The following is a 16,753-nucleotide window of genomic DNA, read 5'->3' on the forward strand; positions in this document are numbered from 1 at the left end:
GCCGCGGAGACCCCTGAGCGCAAAGGGACGGTTACGAGAAGAGGTGGCCGCGCCTTCTCCATGGCCGCCGCTCGTGTCTCGCTCTGGGCAGTCTGTGTGCTGCGGGTGGCGCTGGCCACAGTCTACTTCCAGGAGGAATTTCTAGATGGAGGTGAAGGGGCTCCGCCCGTGGCGGAGGCTTAAGCTCCCTCATACCCCAGTGCCCAACGGATGGCCCGAGTTGCCATTGGCCCCGCCTGTCGCCGAGGGATCGGTGGTGGCAAAACCTCGAAGCTTCGAAGCCTCGAGGGCCCCCAACACTCTCCCCACGACCCAAATTAACAGTTTTCAGCCCTAACCGGTGTTATTTCCCCCCAACAGAGCGCTGGAGGAACCGATGGGTGCAGTCCACCAATGACTCCCAATTTGGGTATTTTGGACTCTCGTCCGGGAAATTTTATGGTCATAAAGAGAAAGACAAAGGTTAGTGTAGGAATCGTGAGAAAATCAAGATAAATGTTTAACCCCCCATAGCAACCTTTCAGGGTAGGTATGGCACAGCCCCAACACCCATTTCACAGGTCGGGAAACAGGCATGGGTAGGGTTTTTTTTTGTCTTCTCTCTCTTTTCTTGACCAAGATACCCCCTCTTTACAAGCACTAGTCAAATGGGTTTGGAGAGCCGAGGGTCTTGCCCTACAGAAGGAAAAAGTTTAGAAGGTACTTCTCATTTTTATTTTCGCGTTAAAAAGAAAAACAGGGTAAAAGTTATATGCTGTCAAGCACACGGATCTTTGGGGGTCCAATAGGATGAATGTTTACAACTGCACACCGAGGTCAAGATAGGAACGTTTTCAGGCCCCACCTCCACCCCCAGAGTCTTCCCTCCTGGCCTACCCACACACACACACCCCTGACCACCGCCCAAGTCAGTAGTCTCCAAGTACCAAGGATAACCTCTATTCTGGCTTCTCATTCCTGATGATCAAAGGTAGGCAAATTACAGCTCCTCTACTGCCTGTTTTTTGTACAAACAGTTAGCTGAGAGTGGTCTCTACGTTTTTTAATTGTTGGAGAAAAATAGAAAGGGGAATAGTATTTTGTGATGCATAAAAATTACACAAAATTCAATGAAATGCCCGAAATTTCAGGGTCCATAAATAAAGTGTTAGTGGAATACAGCCATTCTTCTTCATTTGCATACAGTCTATGGCTGCTTTCAGGCTGCAAAGGCAGAAATGAGTAATTAGGATGGAGAAGGAATGGCTCCCAAAGTGTAAAGCATTTATTCCCTGGCCTTAACAGAAAAAAGTTTACCAACCCCTGATTTAGATGAAAAATTTCCCTCTTTACCACCTTCCACTCAACTTCCATCTTGGCCCTGTTATTCCAGTGTTGCCCTCATTGTTTTGTGGATACACATTGTTCCAAATTGTCAGGCTGTAATGGCAAAAATGGAGTGAAATAATAAGGTGGTCTGTGAAGCTTGTCCAGGGAGCGGGGTTGTCATTTGGTTTTTTCCCACAATGTCTTTCCTTCCTCCAACCTGGAATCCTGAGACTCTGTGCATTTCATTCAGTCCAGCACTTGTCTACTGAGAGCAGACACAGGCGAGGCACTGAGGATACCAGTTAATTTGACCCCTTTCATTGTGGTCTCCCAGGACCATAACATAGAAGCCATGGATGGAAAGATCAATAGAATTTAACCAGACAGAGATGAGTGAGAGGTGATGGTGGTGGCTGAGGAGTGTGGTGAGACACAGAGGGAGGTGGTGAGTCAGATGGCCTTAGGAATTGCCTGGATGGTAGGGGAAGGGGCTACAGATCACCTGAGAAAGTGAAGAGTGGGGGAAGAATGTAGGAGAGAGAGAGAGAGATAGGTTTGGGAGTGGGGAGTCAACCGTGAGTTCAGTCTTAGACATACTGACACAAAATGCCAGGTTCATTAATGATGGCTCTCAGCATAGGCAGTTATGGAGGCTGGAGTATGTTTGCAAGGAAGGGTAGGTTATAAGAAGACTGGCTCTGGGCTTCCCTGGTGGCGCAGCGGTTGAGAGTCCGCCTGCCGATGCAGGAGACACGGGTTTGTGCCCCGATCTGGGAAGATCCCACATGCCGCGGAGCGGCTGGGCCCGTGAGCCATGGCCGCTGAGCCTGCGCGTCCGGAGCCTGTGCTCCGCAACAGGAGAGGCCACAACAGTGAGAGGCCCACATACTGCAAAAAAAAAAAAAAAAAGAAGACTGGCTCTGTTTTCAGGTTTGTCTTTTTTTTTTTTAATTTAAGTATAGTTGATTTATAATATCATGTGATCATGTTAGTCTTAGGTGTACAGTACAGTGATTCAGTTACATATATTTCAGATTCTTTTCTCTTATAGGTTATTACAAAATATTGAGTAGAGTTCCCTGTGCTATACAGTAGGTCCCTGTTGTCAGGTTTGTCTTATACTCCAGTATAAGATAAGGAATTGGTACAGAGCCTTTTGGCTACTGAAAAGGGTTTTTGGTCTTGAAGTGAATGGCTAAACTTATAAACTACAAGATTCAGATGACAAAAGAATGGTATCTTCATAAAAAGAGCCACCACACAGATGACACCCAAGGACCAGCTCATCCAGGGCAGTGAAGCACTTTTTTTTTCCCCCAGATCAGCAATCTGTCCTCCATCAGCCATTGTGTCTCTTAAATAGCTGTTTTAAGATGAGAATTAAGGGAAAGAAGTAGAATGTTCCATTGTTTAATCCAGTTGTTACAAAGCTTCCTTGTACATTCCCACCCCTTGGAAAATGAAGGGAAGCAAAATTAATCTTTTATCTATAATTAGATTGCATATTTGTCAGTTAGAGCTGAAGTGTTTTTATAACTTAAGGCCTAACAGTGGTATATTAAGTACAAAAACATGTACGTGAGTATGTGAAATAGAAGTTCTCTGGCAGCAGAGAGCCTGTTAGTGATATGCCCATTGTATATCATTGTACAAATGTGCTATAGGTGCAGGATCAACATAAATGGTTGGAAGGTTTATTATCAGGGGTGGGGGGGGACAACCATTTAATTCCCTGCATTGCTGAGCAGTGTCATTCCTAATCCTTCATGAGTACTTTTTATTTAAAGGTCTGCAGACCACTCAAAATAGCCGATTCTACGCCATCTCTGCACGGTTCAAACCATTTAGCAATAAAGGGAAGACTCTGATCATTCAGTACACCGTGAAACATGAGCAGAAGATGGACTGTGGAGGGGGCTACATTAAGCTCTTCCCTGCAGACGTGGATCAGAAGAACCTGAATGGAAAATCCCAGTACTATATTATGTTTGGTGAGCTTAGATAGTATGGACAACAATTTGTGATTTTGAAAACCCTTCCACCTGTAGAATCCTTAGACTGACTTTGCTATAGTTGTGTTGAGTTTATCTAACTAAAGGTTTCTAGTACTGTTAAACCTAATTAGTATTTAAAAAGGCGACTGTACCATTCTGTTGTTCTTGGGAGAAAGTTATTTATTCAACATTAATGTAGCCCCAAGTATTTTGAATGCCTCAGGACTCAGTAAACCTTGGCCATGGGCCAAATCGGCCCACAGCCTGTGTTTGTTATGGCCCATGAACTGAGAATGGGTTTTTTAATTTTTTGGCTGCACTGCATGGCTTGCAGGATCTCAGTTCCCTGACCAGGGATTGAATCCAGGCCACAGGAGTGAAAGCCCAGAATCCTAACCACTAGGCAACCAGGGAACTTCCTGCTTTTTAACATTTTTGGATGATTAAAAAAATCAAAAGAAGGACAATACTTTTGACCCATGAAAATAATATGAAACTCAAATTTCAGTGTCCACAAATGAAGTCTTATTGGAATGCAGCCTCACTCAGTTCATTTACATCTTGTCTATGGCTGCTTTCAAGCAGCAGTGGCAGAGTTGAGTGGTCATGACAGCGTATATAGCTCACAAAACCAAAAATATTTACTGTCTGGCTCCTTACAGAAAAAGGAGATTGTTGACCCCTGGAATACATTGAATGTCTCCTGACACTAGGAGTAATTGATTAACATCTGTGCTGGAATTGGGAAGGCCACATTGGGCTGCAGGAACTAGACATAACTGAAATGTGTGGATTCAAAAACGTTTAAGAATGAAGAGGATTCTGGGAAGATGGGGGAATAGGAAGCACCAGGAATCTGTCTCACCACCTAGACAAGGAAACATTCTTGCACTGGCAGAATCTGTCTGATGTAACAGGGAACTATGCAGTCTGTGGAAGTATTGCAACTTCCAGGAGAAAACTGGGGAGGTCAATTTGGGTGAATTTCAGTTCTTAGCACAGAAGTACCTACCCATTCCCACCTCCAGCCACATGGCAGACAGACAGCTGTGCACCAGGTTCCTGGAGCAGCTTTTACGGGAGCCAGGGTAGGCAAAAAGGACCCTGTCCTCCAAATATCAAGGATCTGAACTCTGATGGCTGATTGCCCCTTCTTATTGCAGAGGCGCAGAAAAAGAGATGGGCAGCCATTGTTGTTAAACATACCCCCATTGTTGTAAGCCTCTCCCCCTCCAGCTGAAATGATTTCCAGGAGACTTAAAGGGCCAGAACCCTTCCCTCCCACCCTTCATTTTTCACCTTTTCCCCTTTAGGAAGCTAGACATTAAAGACTAGGACATTAAAAAACAACTAGAGAGCTTCCCTGGTGGCGCAGTGGTTGACAGCCCGCCTGCCGATGCAGGGGACATGGGTTCGTGCCCCGGTCTGGGGAGATCCCACATGCCGTGGAGCGGCTGGGCCCGTGAGCCATGGCCACTGAGCCTGCACGTCCAGAGCCTGTGCTCCGCAACAGGAGAGACCACAACAGTGAGAGGCCCATGTACTGCAAAAAAAAAAAAAAAAAAAAAAGGAGAAAACGAAAACAAAAACAAAAAAAACAACTACATATGCAGGGAAAATTAGAAAGTGACCACACATACACAGGAAAACACTCAGAAAAGACCTGAGAAAACCTTAAGTTTACATCCCAGGCTGACCCTTGGTACAGAGCCAGCCTTCAACAATCAGTCAAAAAACCAACAACAACACAGCAAACCTTGCAGAAGGAGGAGAATCCAATTTCCAGACTTAACATTCATTATTAGACTCATATGTCCAGTGTTTAACAAATAATCACAAGGTATACAAAGAAACAGGAAAGTGTGGCCCATTCAAATGAAAAGAATAAATCAACATAAACTGTCCCTGAAAAAAAGACCTAATGGCAGATCTATTAGACTTAAATAACTGTCTGAATGATGCTAAAAGAACTAAATGAAGATGTAGTGAAAGTCAAGAAAAATGAGAGTAAAATGGAAATATCAGTAAGGAGATAGAATACTTAACAAGAAACCAAAATCAAATTCTGGAGCTGAAAAGTAAACTGACGTGAAGAGTTCACTAGAAGAGTCAAAGGCAGATTTGAGCAAGCAGAAGAAAGAAACAGATCTTGAAGATAGGATAATTGAAATTATCAAGGCTGAGGAGCAGAAAGAAACAAGATTGAAGGAGAGCAAACAGAGGCTAAGGGACCTGTGGGACACCATCAAACAGACCAACGTACACATTGTGGGAGTCACAGAAGGAGAAGAGAGAGAAAAACCAGAGGGAGAGAATATTTGAAAAAACAAAGGCTGAAAACTTCCACATTTGATGAAATACATGAATATAAATATCCAAGAAGCTCTATGAACTCCAGGTAAGATGAACCCAAAGAGGTCCACACCAAGACACAGTGCAATCAAACTTGCAAAAAGCAAAGACAAAAAATGCTGAAAGCAGCAAGAGGGAAGCAAATCATCACATACAAGGCGTTTGCAATAAGCTTATCAGTAGATTTCTCATCAGAAACTTTGGAGGCCACAAGACAGTGGATTCAAAGTGAAAAGAAAAAAAAACAACTCTCAATAAAAACTCACATTTGGCAGAACTGTTCTTCAAATATGTGGAAAAATTAAGACAGAAAAGCTGAGGGAGTTTGTAACCACTAGAACTGCTTTACAAGAAATGCTCAAGGGAGTCCTGCAAGGTGAAATGAAAGGACACTCACTAGACAGTAACTTGAACCTATATGGAGAAATAAAAATCTCAATAAAAGTAAATATAATTATAAAAGTATTATTTAACAATGGTTTATAACTACACTTTTTGTTTTCATGATTTAAGAGACTAATACATTTAAGGAAAAACAATTATTTGTGTAAAAGCTAATATTACTGTAACTTTGGTTTGTAACTACAAATCTAGTTTTCTACATAATTTAAGAGACAAATGCATTTTAAAGAATTATTAGTTTATGTTTTAGGGGACACAGCCTATAAAGATGTAACTTTGTGACATCAATAACTAGCTAGATGGACTAAGGGAAGAAGAGAGAAGACTCAGATTACTAAAATCAGAAGTGAAAGTGAGGATGTTACTACCTTGTCTACAGAAATAAAAGGGATTATAAGAGAGTACTATGAATATTTGTACACCAAAAAGTTGGATAACCTAGATGAAAGGGACAAATTCCTAGAAACACAAAACCTACCAAGACTCAATCACAAAGAAAGAGGAAATCTGAATAGACCTATAAGTCGTAAGGAAATTGAAGCAGTAAACAAAATTATCCCAACAAAGAAAAGCCTTGTCTCAACAAAGTGAGTATATAGGGAATATACCTCAACATAATAAAGGCCATATATGACAAACCTACAGCCAACATTATATTCAGTGGTGAAAAGCTGAAAGCATTTCCTCTAAGATCAGGAATGAGATAAGGATGCCCACTCTTGCCACTTTTATTCAACATAGTATTGGAAGTCCTGGCTACAGCAATCAGAGAAGAAAAATAAATAAAAGGAATCCAAATTAGAAAGGAAGAGGTACAACTGTCACTGTGTGCAGATGACATGGTACTATACATAGACAATACTAAAGACACTGCCAAAATACTACTAGAACTAATAAATTCAGTAAAACTGCAGGATATAAAATTAATATACAGAAATCTGTTTTCTTTCCATACACCAACAACAAACTATCAGAAAAATTAGGAAAACAAACCCATTTACAGTTGCATCAAAAAGAATAAAATACCTAGGAATAAATCTAACTAAGGAGGTAAAAGTCCTGTGCTCAGAAAACTATAAGGCACTGAAGAAAGAAATTGAAGATGACACAAACAAATTGAAAGGTATACCTCATGGATTGGAAGAATTAATATTGTTAAAATATCCATCTTCCCCAAGGCAATATACAGGTTCAATGCAATCCCTATCAAAATACCAATGGCATTTTTCACAAACGAGAACAAATAATTCTAAAATCTGTATGGAAACACAATGACCCCAAATAGGCAGAACAATTTTGAGAAAGAGTAACAAAGCTGGAGATACCACACTCCCTGATTTCAAACTATACTACAAAGCTTATAGTAATCAAAACAGTATGGTACTGGCATAGAAACAAACACACAGATCAGTGAAACAGAATAAAGATTTCAGAAATGAACCCATGCTTATATATGTCAATCCACAACAAAAAAGGCAAAAGCTTACAATGGGAAAAAGACAGCCTCTTCAATAAATAGTTTTGGGAAAACTGGGCTACTCTCTCACTATATACAAAAATAAACTCAAAATGGATTAAAGACTTAAATTACAACCTGAAACCATAAAACTCCTAGAAGAAAACAGGCAGTATGCTCTTTGACTTCAGCTTAAGCAATATTTTTTTTGCATCTGTCTCCTCAGGCAAGGGGAACAAAAGCAAAAATAAATAAATGGGACTACATCAAACTCAAAAGCCTTTGCACAGTGAAGGAAACCACGAACAAAATGAAAAGGCAGCCTACTGAATGGGAGAGGAGATTTGCAAATGATAGATTCAATAAAGAGTTAATATCCAAAATGAAGAACTCATAGAACTCAACATCCAAAAAAAAGCCCAACCACAAAATGGGCAGAGGACCTGAATTGACATTTTTCCAAAGAAGGCATACAGATGGCCAAAAGACAAATGAAAGACGTTCAACATCACTAATCATCAGAGAAATGCAAATCAAAACCACAATGAGATATCACCTCACACCTGTCAGAATGGCTAGATATATGCTCCCCTATGTTCATTGCAGCATTATTTCCATTAGCCAAGATATGGAAGGAATATAAGTGCCCATCAATAAATGAGTGTATAAAGAAGATGTATATATACAATGGAATATTACTCAGTCATAAAAAGGAATGAAATCTCTATTTGTGACAACACAGATGGACTTAGAGAGTTTTATGCTAAGTGAAATAAGTCAGACAGAGAAAGACAAATACTATATGATTTCACTTATATGTGGAATCCAAAAAACAAAGCAAATGAACAAATATAACAAAGTAGAGAGTCATAAATGTAGAGAACAGGTGGTTGCCAGAAGGGAGGAGGGTGAAAAGATGAGTAAAGTAGGTGGTAGAGATTCAGAGGTACAAATTTCCAGTTGCAAAATAAGTGAGCCACAGGGATGAAATGTACAGCATGGGGAATATAGTCATATAGTCATATATTATATAGTCATATATAATAATGTAGTTTCTTTGTATGGTAACAAAGTAATTAAACTTATCATGGTGACCATTTTGTAATGTATAAAAATATTGAATCACTATTTTCTGCACCAGGAGCTAACATAATGTTGTAGGACAATTATACTTCACAAGCAAACTCATAGAGAAGGAGATCAGATTTGTGGTTACCAGAGGTGGGCGTGGAGGAGGGAGAATGGGATGAAGGTGGTCAAAAGGTACAAACTTCCAGTTATAAGACAAATAAATACTAGGGTTGTAATGTACAATATGATTAATATTCTTAACACTGCTGTATGTTATATATGAAAGCTGTTGATAGAGTAAATCCTAAGAGTTCTCACCACAAGGAAAAAATACTTTTTTTAAAATTCTGTACCTATATGAGATGATGGATGTTCACTAAATTTATTGTGGTCATCATTTCATGGTATATGTAAGTCAAATCATTATGTTGTGTATATTAAGCTTATATAGTTCTGTATGGCAATAATATTTCAATAAAACTGGAAGAGGAAGGAAGGAAGGAAAGAAGGAAAGAAGGAAGGAAGGCTGGCTCTGAATCTGATGGTTTCGCTGGTGAATTCTACCAAACATTGAAAGAATACCAATCCTTCTCAAACTTTTCCAAAAAATTGAAAAGGAGGGAACACTTCCTAACTCATTCTATGATGCCAACATTACCCTAATACCAAAACCAAAGACGCTACAAGAAAACACTGATGCAAATCGTCAACAATATACTACTAAACAGAATTCAGCAGCATACTAAAAGAATTATACAGCATGACCAAGTGGCATTTATTCCTGGGATGCAAGTATGGTTTGACATATGAAAATCAATGTAATATGCAACATCAACAGAACGAAGGGGGAAAAATGATCATCACATTTGATGCAGAAAAAGCATTTGACAAAATTCAACACCTTTTCATAATAAAAACACACAACAAATTAGGAATAAAAGGAAACAAATTCAACGTAATAAAAGGCATATATGAAAACCCCACAGTGAGCATACTCAGAAAAACTCAAAGTGTTTCCTCTGAGATCTGAACAAGGCAAGGATGCCTGTCTTCCCACTTCTATCCAACATAGTACTGGAAGTTTTAGCCAGAGCAATTAGGCAAGAAAAAGAAAAGAAATTGGAAAAGAAGAAGTAAAATTATCTGTTTGCAGATGATATGATATGTAGAAAACCCTAAAGCTTGCACAGAAAAACCCTATTAGAACTAATGAATGAATTCAGCAAAGTAACAGTATACAAAGTCAACATGTTAAAAAACAAACCCAAAAACAGTTGCATTCCTATACACAATGAATAATCTGAAAAGGAAATTACAAAAACAATGTCATTTACAATGACATCCAAAGGAGTAAAATACTTAGTAATCATCTTAACCAAGAAAGTGAGAGACTTGTCTAATGCAAACTACACATTATTGTTGGAAGAAATTAAGACATAAATAAATGGGAACATATCCCATGTTTGTGGATTGGAAGACTTAATATTGTTAAAATGTCAATACTACCCAAAGCAATCTACAAGTTCCAAAGAAATTCAGTCCAATCCCTATCAAAATTCCAATAACTGGGACTTCCCTGGTGGCACAGTGGTTGGGAATCTGCCTGCCAATGCAGGGGACACGGGTTTGATCCCTGGTCTGGGAAGATCCTACATGCCGTTGAACAACTAAGCCCATGCACCACAACTACTGAGCCTGTGCTCTAGAGCCTGTGAGCCACAATTACTGAGCCCATGTGCCACAACTACTGAAGCCTGCACACCTAGAGCCTGTGTTCTGCAACAAGAGAAGCCACCGCAATGAGAAGCCCGTGCAACACAACGAAGAGTAGCCCCTACTCGCCACAACTAGAGAAAGCCAGGGCACCGCAATGAAGACCCAACACAGCCAAAAATAAATAGATAAATAAAAATAAATAAATAAAATGGTTGGTTTTTAGATAATCAACAAGGACGTACTGTATAGCACAGGGAACACTACTCAACACTCTGTAATAACCTATATGGGAAAAGAATCTGAAAAAGAGTAGATATATGTATATGTATAATGGAATCACTTTGCTGTACACCTGAAACTAACACAACATTGTAAATCAAATATACTCCAATATAAAATAAAAATTAAACTATATATATATATTTTTTTAAGAGGTAATTCCCTGGTGGTCCAGTGGTTAGGACTCTGCGCTTTCACTACCAAGGGTCCAGTTTCCATCCCTGGTCGAGGAACTAAGATCCCACAAGCTGTGTGGTGTAACCAAAAAAAGAGAGAAAAAGAAAGAAAGAAAGATAATAAATAAATAAAATGGTTGATTTTATGTGATGTGAATTTTGCCTCAATAAATTAAAAGGGTTTGGGAATTGCATGACAAAGGAACTCCATGGCTGATGTTTTTTTTTTTTTTTTTTTTAGTTTCTGCTTTATAACATGGCTGATGATTTTTAATGCTGTCACAGCCTAAAAGCCCATCTCACCTCTTTCTTTGCCAGAACCATGTTCAGGCAGCAGCCAACTCCCCAGGACAGCCTTGATGTCAGCAGGTCATTCGGTGAGCTGCGCGGGGGCACAATTTTGGTGGCACTGTCCTGCCCTCCCATTTCAGTGTCCCCATGTCTTACACATCCTGTTCACACTAAAGCTGAAGTGAGACAGGATATCCAGGGACTTGAAAGTAGGGTTTGCTGAGAGGTGACTCAGGAAGATGGATTCTCTAAGTGCCTGCCCCTCCGAGCCTGTGATTTCCCCTTTGGTGGAAGGTACTTAGAGTAGTGAAAATCATAGAGGTAGAAAGTAGAATGGTGGTTGCCAGGGGCTGGGGAGAAGGGAAGATGGAGAGTTATTGCTTAATGGGTATAGAGTTTCAGTTTTACAAAATGAAAAGTGTTATGGGGATTGATGGTGGTGATGGTTGGCTAACAATGTGAATGTGTTTAATACCACTGAACTGTACACTAAAAATGGCTAAGATGGTAAAGTTTGTGTTGTACGTATTTTGCCACAATAAAAAAAAAAGGTGGAAAAGAAAAAGCTTCAAGGATGAAAATGTATTTTAAAATATCCATCCATAATCCAGATTTGGGGACTTATTCTTTAAAATTATTTTCTCTCATGTGACATTTTCCCATGCTTATTTTAAATTTTTTCATGATCAGGATCAGGCTTCAGACACCTAGTTATGCTGTCCTTATATTTATATATACAGCTGGTCTTGATGTTATTGTAGAAGTAAAAAGAGTATTATTTTATTAGATATTAGATTACTTATTAGATTTAGATCTAATTCTGCTCTGTCATTTTGGAGAGTGAGGCAACTTCTCCAAGGACACAGCATTAGATTGATCCAAAGTTTCCACAGATTGTGCAGTCCCCGACTCCCTGCTCAGAGTTCTCTCTACCTGCCACGCCTCACATTTACTCTTTTTAAAAATATTTATTTGTTTATTTATTTATTTATTTATGGCTATATTGGGTCTTCATTGCTGTGTGCGGGCTTTCTCTAGTTGCAGCGAGCAGGGCTACTCTTCGCTGCAGTGCGCAGGCTTCTCATTGCGGTGGCTTTTCTTGTTGTGGAGCACAGGCTCTAGGCCCGTGGACTTCAGTAGTTGCCGCATGTGGGCTCAGTAGTTGTGGCTTGGGCTCTAGAGGACAGGCTCAGTAGTTGTGGCGCACAGCTTAGTTGCTCCGTGGCATGTGGGATCCTCCCAGACCAGGGCTCAAACCTGTGTCCCCTGCACTGGCAGGCGGATTGCTAACCACTGCGCCACCAGGGAAGTCCCTCACATTTACTCTTGAATTTAAAATCTGGAATGGAAAAGGTCTTTATTTAGATTAAAAAATAAATTTAAATGTCTCCGTTTTGGTTATTGTTATTATTCTCTTAAAACAGGATGGCAGAGATATCTGGCAAAAGAATAATATCTATTGAATTAGAGATGAGTTCACAAATATTTGATTTAGTTAGATTTAGTAAACAAAATAACCACAAATATCCACCAAAATACTACTTTTAAATATACACAGCATGTCTGCTACATTTAAATTGCAAAGCAGCATATGTTGGAGTAAAAAATATATATATATATATATATATATATGTGTGTATATATATATATATATATATATATATATATATATAAATTTTCCGCATTATTTTGCTTGTAACTCAACATCAGTTACATTTTACCCAAACCCATTGTGTCACTATTAGAACACTTCTTGTGATTTCTCAGCTCTAGCCTTTGGTTTGAGAGCAGCTTGCTAGTGTTGAAGAGGAAGAGAGAAATATATTTTATTGGGCCCTTGCCAGAGGCCTTACCCATGCAATCTTAGATTATGTGTAAAACCCTAGGAAATGGGTAACACAGCCCCCATTTTGCTGAGGCTCAGAAAGATTAAAATACTTGCCCAAAGTCAGGTCAGCCCAATTTCAGAGCCCATCTGCCTACCCCATTCTTCACAAAAATCCATTACTGCATAACTATTTTATGATTGCTGTTAATGGAAAATGTCCAGATTTTTCTGGTCAGATCTGGGCACATTCTGAAGCTGAATTTAATAGTAAAAGTATGTAGGTGCTTAGGAATAGAGAGGAAAATTCTGACCAATTTCGAAGGAAAAATAAATTTCATGTTTCAATCCTGAGATAATAGACTTTCATACAAATAATTTACATAGCTTTTGTTTTAAAAAATTGAACTGGAATGTTTTCCAGCAATGACAAAAAAGGAAATTACATAAACCACCCGTCCTCCGGGAACTCAACCAGGAGATAGATGTGGTGTTCTTTGTCGGTTCCATAGATGGTATTTCCAAGTAAAATGTCGCATCTACTCTGGCAAATTGATAATGTTCTTTAAGTAAGTATGTGCAGCCTAGATCTCTCTTATTTAATCTGGAGGTTCATCACTGCAAGTTCAAGAAGAAGTCACAGTCATCTGCTTGTGTTTACACAGGGTTTGTTCATGCAGGCCTGGGTCAGTGAATGTGGTGGAATTCCGTCTGAGACAGAAAGACATGCAGATACTTTAGTACATTCCTATGGCTTAAAGTCAATGAAGCCGCAGCAGGGTAATTCCAAACAGTCTCGGAAGGTTTGACAGATTTTCCAGATCCCTCCTGTAAACCTTGCTTAGAATATTCAGAACTTCTTTGTCTCTGAGCCGGGAATAGTGTCCTACAGCATTCCATTTCCTTGGTGACTAAAACTTACGTGCCAATTTAAAAATCATTAACTTTTTTTTTAACATCTTTGTTGGGGTATAATTGCTTTACAATGGTGTGTTACTTACTGCTTTATTACAAAGTGAATCAACTATACATATACATATATCCCCATATCTCCTCCCTCTTGCATCTCCCTCCCACCCTCCCTATCCCACCCCTCTAGGAGGTCACAAAGCACTGAGCTGATCTCCCTGTGCTATGCAGCTGCTTCCCACTAGCTATCTATTTTACATTTGGTAGTATATTTAAGTCCATGCCACTCTCTCACTTCTTCTCAGCTTACCCTTCCTCCTCCCTGTGTTCTCAAGTCCATTTTATACGTCTGCGACTTTATTCCTGTCCTGCCCCTAGGGTCTTCAGAACCTTTTTTTTTTTTAGATTCCATATATGTGTGTTAGCATACGGTATTTGTTTTTCTCTTTCTGACTTATTTCACTCTGTATGACAGACTCTAGGTCCATCCACCTCACTACAAATAACTCAATTTTGTTTCTTTTTATGGCTGAGTAATATTCCATTGTATATATGTGCCATATCTCCTTTATCCATTCATCTGTTGATGGACACTTAGGTTGCTTTCATATCCTGGCTATTGTAAATAGAGCTGCAATGAACATTGTGGTACATGACTTTTTTTGAATTACAGTTTTCTCAGGGTATATGCCCAGTAGTGGGATTGCTAGGTTGTATGGTAGTTCTATTTGTAGTTTTTTAAGGAACCTCTGTACTGTTCTCCATAGTGCCTGTATCAATTTACATTCCCACCAACAGTGCAAAAGGGTTCCCTTTTCTCCACACCCTCTCCAGCATTTATTGTTTGTAGATTTTTTGATGATGGCCATTCTGACTGGTGCGAGGTAATAACTCATTGTAGTTTTGATTTGCATTTCTCTAATGATTAGTGATGTTGAGCATCCTTTCATGTGTTTGTTGGCAATCTGTATATCTTCTCTGGAGAAATGTCTACTTAGGTCTTCTGCCCATTTTTGAATTGGATTGTTTGTTTTTCTGATATTGAGCTGCATGAGCTGTTTGTAAAATTTGGCGATTAATCCGTTGTCAGTTACTTCATTTGCAAATATTTTCTCCCATTCTGAGGGTTGTTTTTTCATCTTGTTTATGGTTTCCTTTGCTGTACAAAAGCTTTTAAGTTTTATTAGGTCCTGTTTGTTTATTTTTGTTTTTATTTCCATTTCTCTAGGAGGTAGGTCAAAAAGGATCTTGCTGTGATTTATGTCATAGAATGTTCTGCCTATGTTTTCCTCTAAGAGTTTTATAGTGTCTGGCCTTACATTTAGGTCTTTAATCCACTGTGAGTTTATTTTTGTGTATGGTGTTAGGAAGTGTTCTAATTTCATTCTTTTACATGTAGCTGTCTAGTTTTCTCAGCACCACTTATTGAAAAGGCTGTCTTTTCTCCATTGTATATTCTTGCCTCCTTTATCAAAAATAAGGTGACCATATGTGGGTGAGTTTATCTCTGGGCTGGGCTTTCTATCCTGTTCCATTGATCTATATTTCTGTTTTTGTGCCAGTACCATACTGTCTTCATGACTGTAGCTTTGTGGTATTGTCTGAAGTCCAGGAGCCTGATTCCTCCAGCTCCATTTTTCTTTCTCAGTATTGCTTTCGCTATTCAGGATCTTTTGTGTTTCCATACAAATTGTGAAATTTTTTGTTCTAGTTCTGTGAAAAATGCCATTGGTAGTTTGATAGGGATTGCACTGAATCTGTAGATTGCTTTGGGTAGTAGAGTCATTTTCACAATGTTGATTCTTCCAATCCAAGAACATGGTATATCTCTCCATCTGTTTGTATTATCTTTAACTTCTTTCATCAGTGTCTTATAGTTTTCTGCATACAGGTCTTTTGTCTCCTCAGGTAGGTTTATTCCTAGGTATTTTATTCTTTTTCTTACAATGTTTCCTTAATTTCTCTTTCAAATTTTTCATCATTAGTGTGTAAGAGTGAAAGAGATTTCTGTGCATTAATTTTGTATCCTGCTACTTTACCAAATTCATTGATTAGCTCTAGTAGTTTTCTGGTAGCCTCTTTAGGATTCTCTATGTAAAGTATCATGTCATCTGCAAACAGTGACAGCTTTACTTCTTCTTTTCTGATTTGGATTCCTTTTATTTCTTTTTCTTCTCTGATTGCTGTGGCTAAAACTTCCAAAACAATGTTGAATAATAGTGGTGAGAGTGGACAACCTTGTCATGTTCCTAATCTTAGAGGAAATGGTTTCAGTTTTTCACAATTGAGAACGATGTTGGCTGTGGGTTTGTCATATATGGTCTTTATTATGTTGAGTGAAGTTCCCTCTATGCCTACTTTCTGTAAGGTTTTTATCATAAATGGGTGTTAAATTTTGCCAAAAGCAAAAATCATTAACTTTGAATAGAACTCTTTATAGATTTCACAGTTCATTGGAACCTACGTACTGATTGTAACCTCTTTTTTGCTTAAGATGTGTTATCTTTAAGAATATATGTGTGTGTGTGTGTGTGTGTGTGTGTGTGTGTTGTCTTGGAGCATAACAGTAATAACAACAAATATTGAGCATTGCCATACTAAAAGCTTTACATACATTAGCCCCTTGAATTGGCAAAATAGCTTTGTGAAGTCAAGATTAACACCCCTATTTTACAGACCAGGACACTGAGGCATGGGAGGTGAATATGTTAGTTGCAAATATATCTCAACAGCGAAGGAGAACTGGGATCGGAGCCAGTCAGTCCAGCTCTGAAGCCCTCCTATGGGTACAGGAGCCTTGGTCAGAACTTCAGAGTGAGGGCCTGAGACTCAGACAGCACATGGGGGGACTCTTACTAGACTGTTGTTAGACCTTCCTTCTCTTCCTCACATTCTGGCTTACACTCCAATCCAAAGTGGCTGCAGTGACCGTGACCTGAACTGAGTGTCACCATCCATTTAAATATCTCCACAA

General features: G+C 39.1%; 1 protein-coding gene across 1 annotated transcript in view; it reads left to right on the top strand.

The window, feature by feature from the left end:
* The first annotated feature begins 42 nt into the window (after nt 1-42).
* Nucleotides 43-16,753, top strand: part of CALR3 (calreticulin 3) — a 31,304-nt gene continuing 14,593 nt past the window's right edge. The window contains exons 1-3 of the mRNA XM_082623070.1: nt 43-151; nt 361-462; nt 3,096-3,299. Of these exons, the coding sequence (XP_082479196.1) occupies nt 61-151; nt 361-462; nt 3,096-3,299 (397 nt within the window). The 5' untranslated portion in view covers nt 43-60. The remainder of the gene's footprint in view (nt 152-360; nt 463-3,095; nt 3,300-16,753) is intronic.

This window comes from Mesoplodon mirus (assembly GCF_964341445.2).
Source record: "Mesoplodon mirus genome assembly, chromosome: 5".
Classification (NCBI taxonomy): domain Eukaryota; kingdom Metazoa; phylum Chordata; class Mammalia; order Artiodactyla; family Ziphiidae; genus Mesoplodon; species Mesoplodon mirus.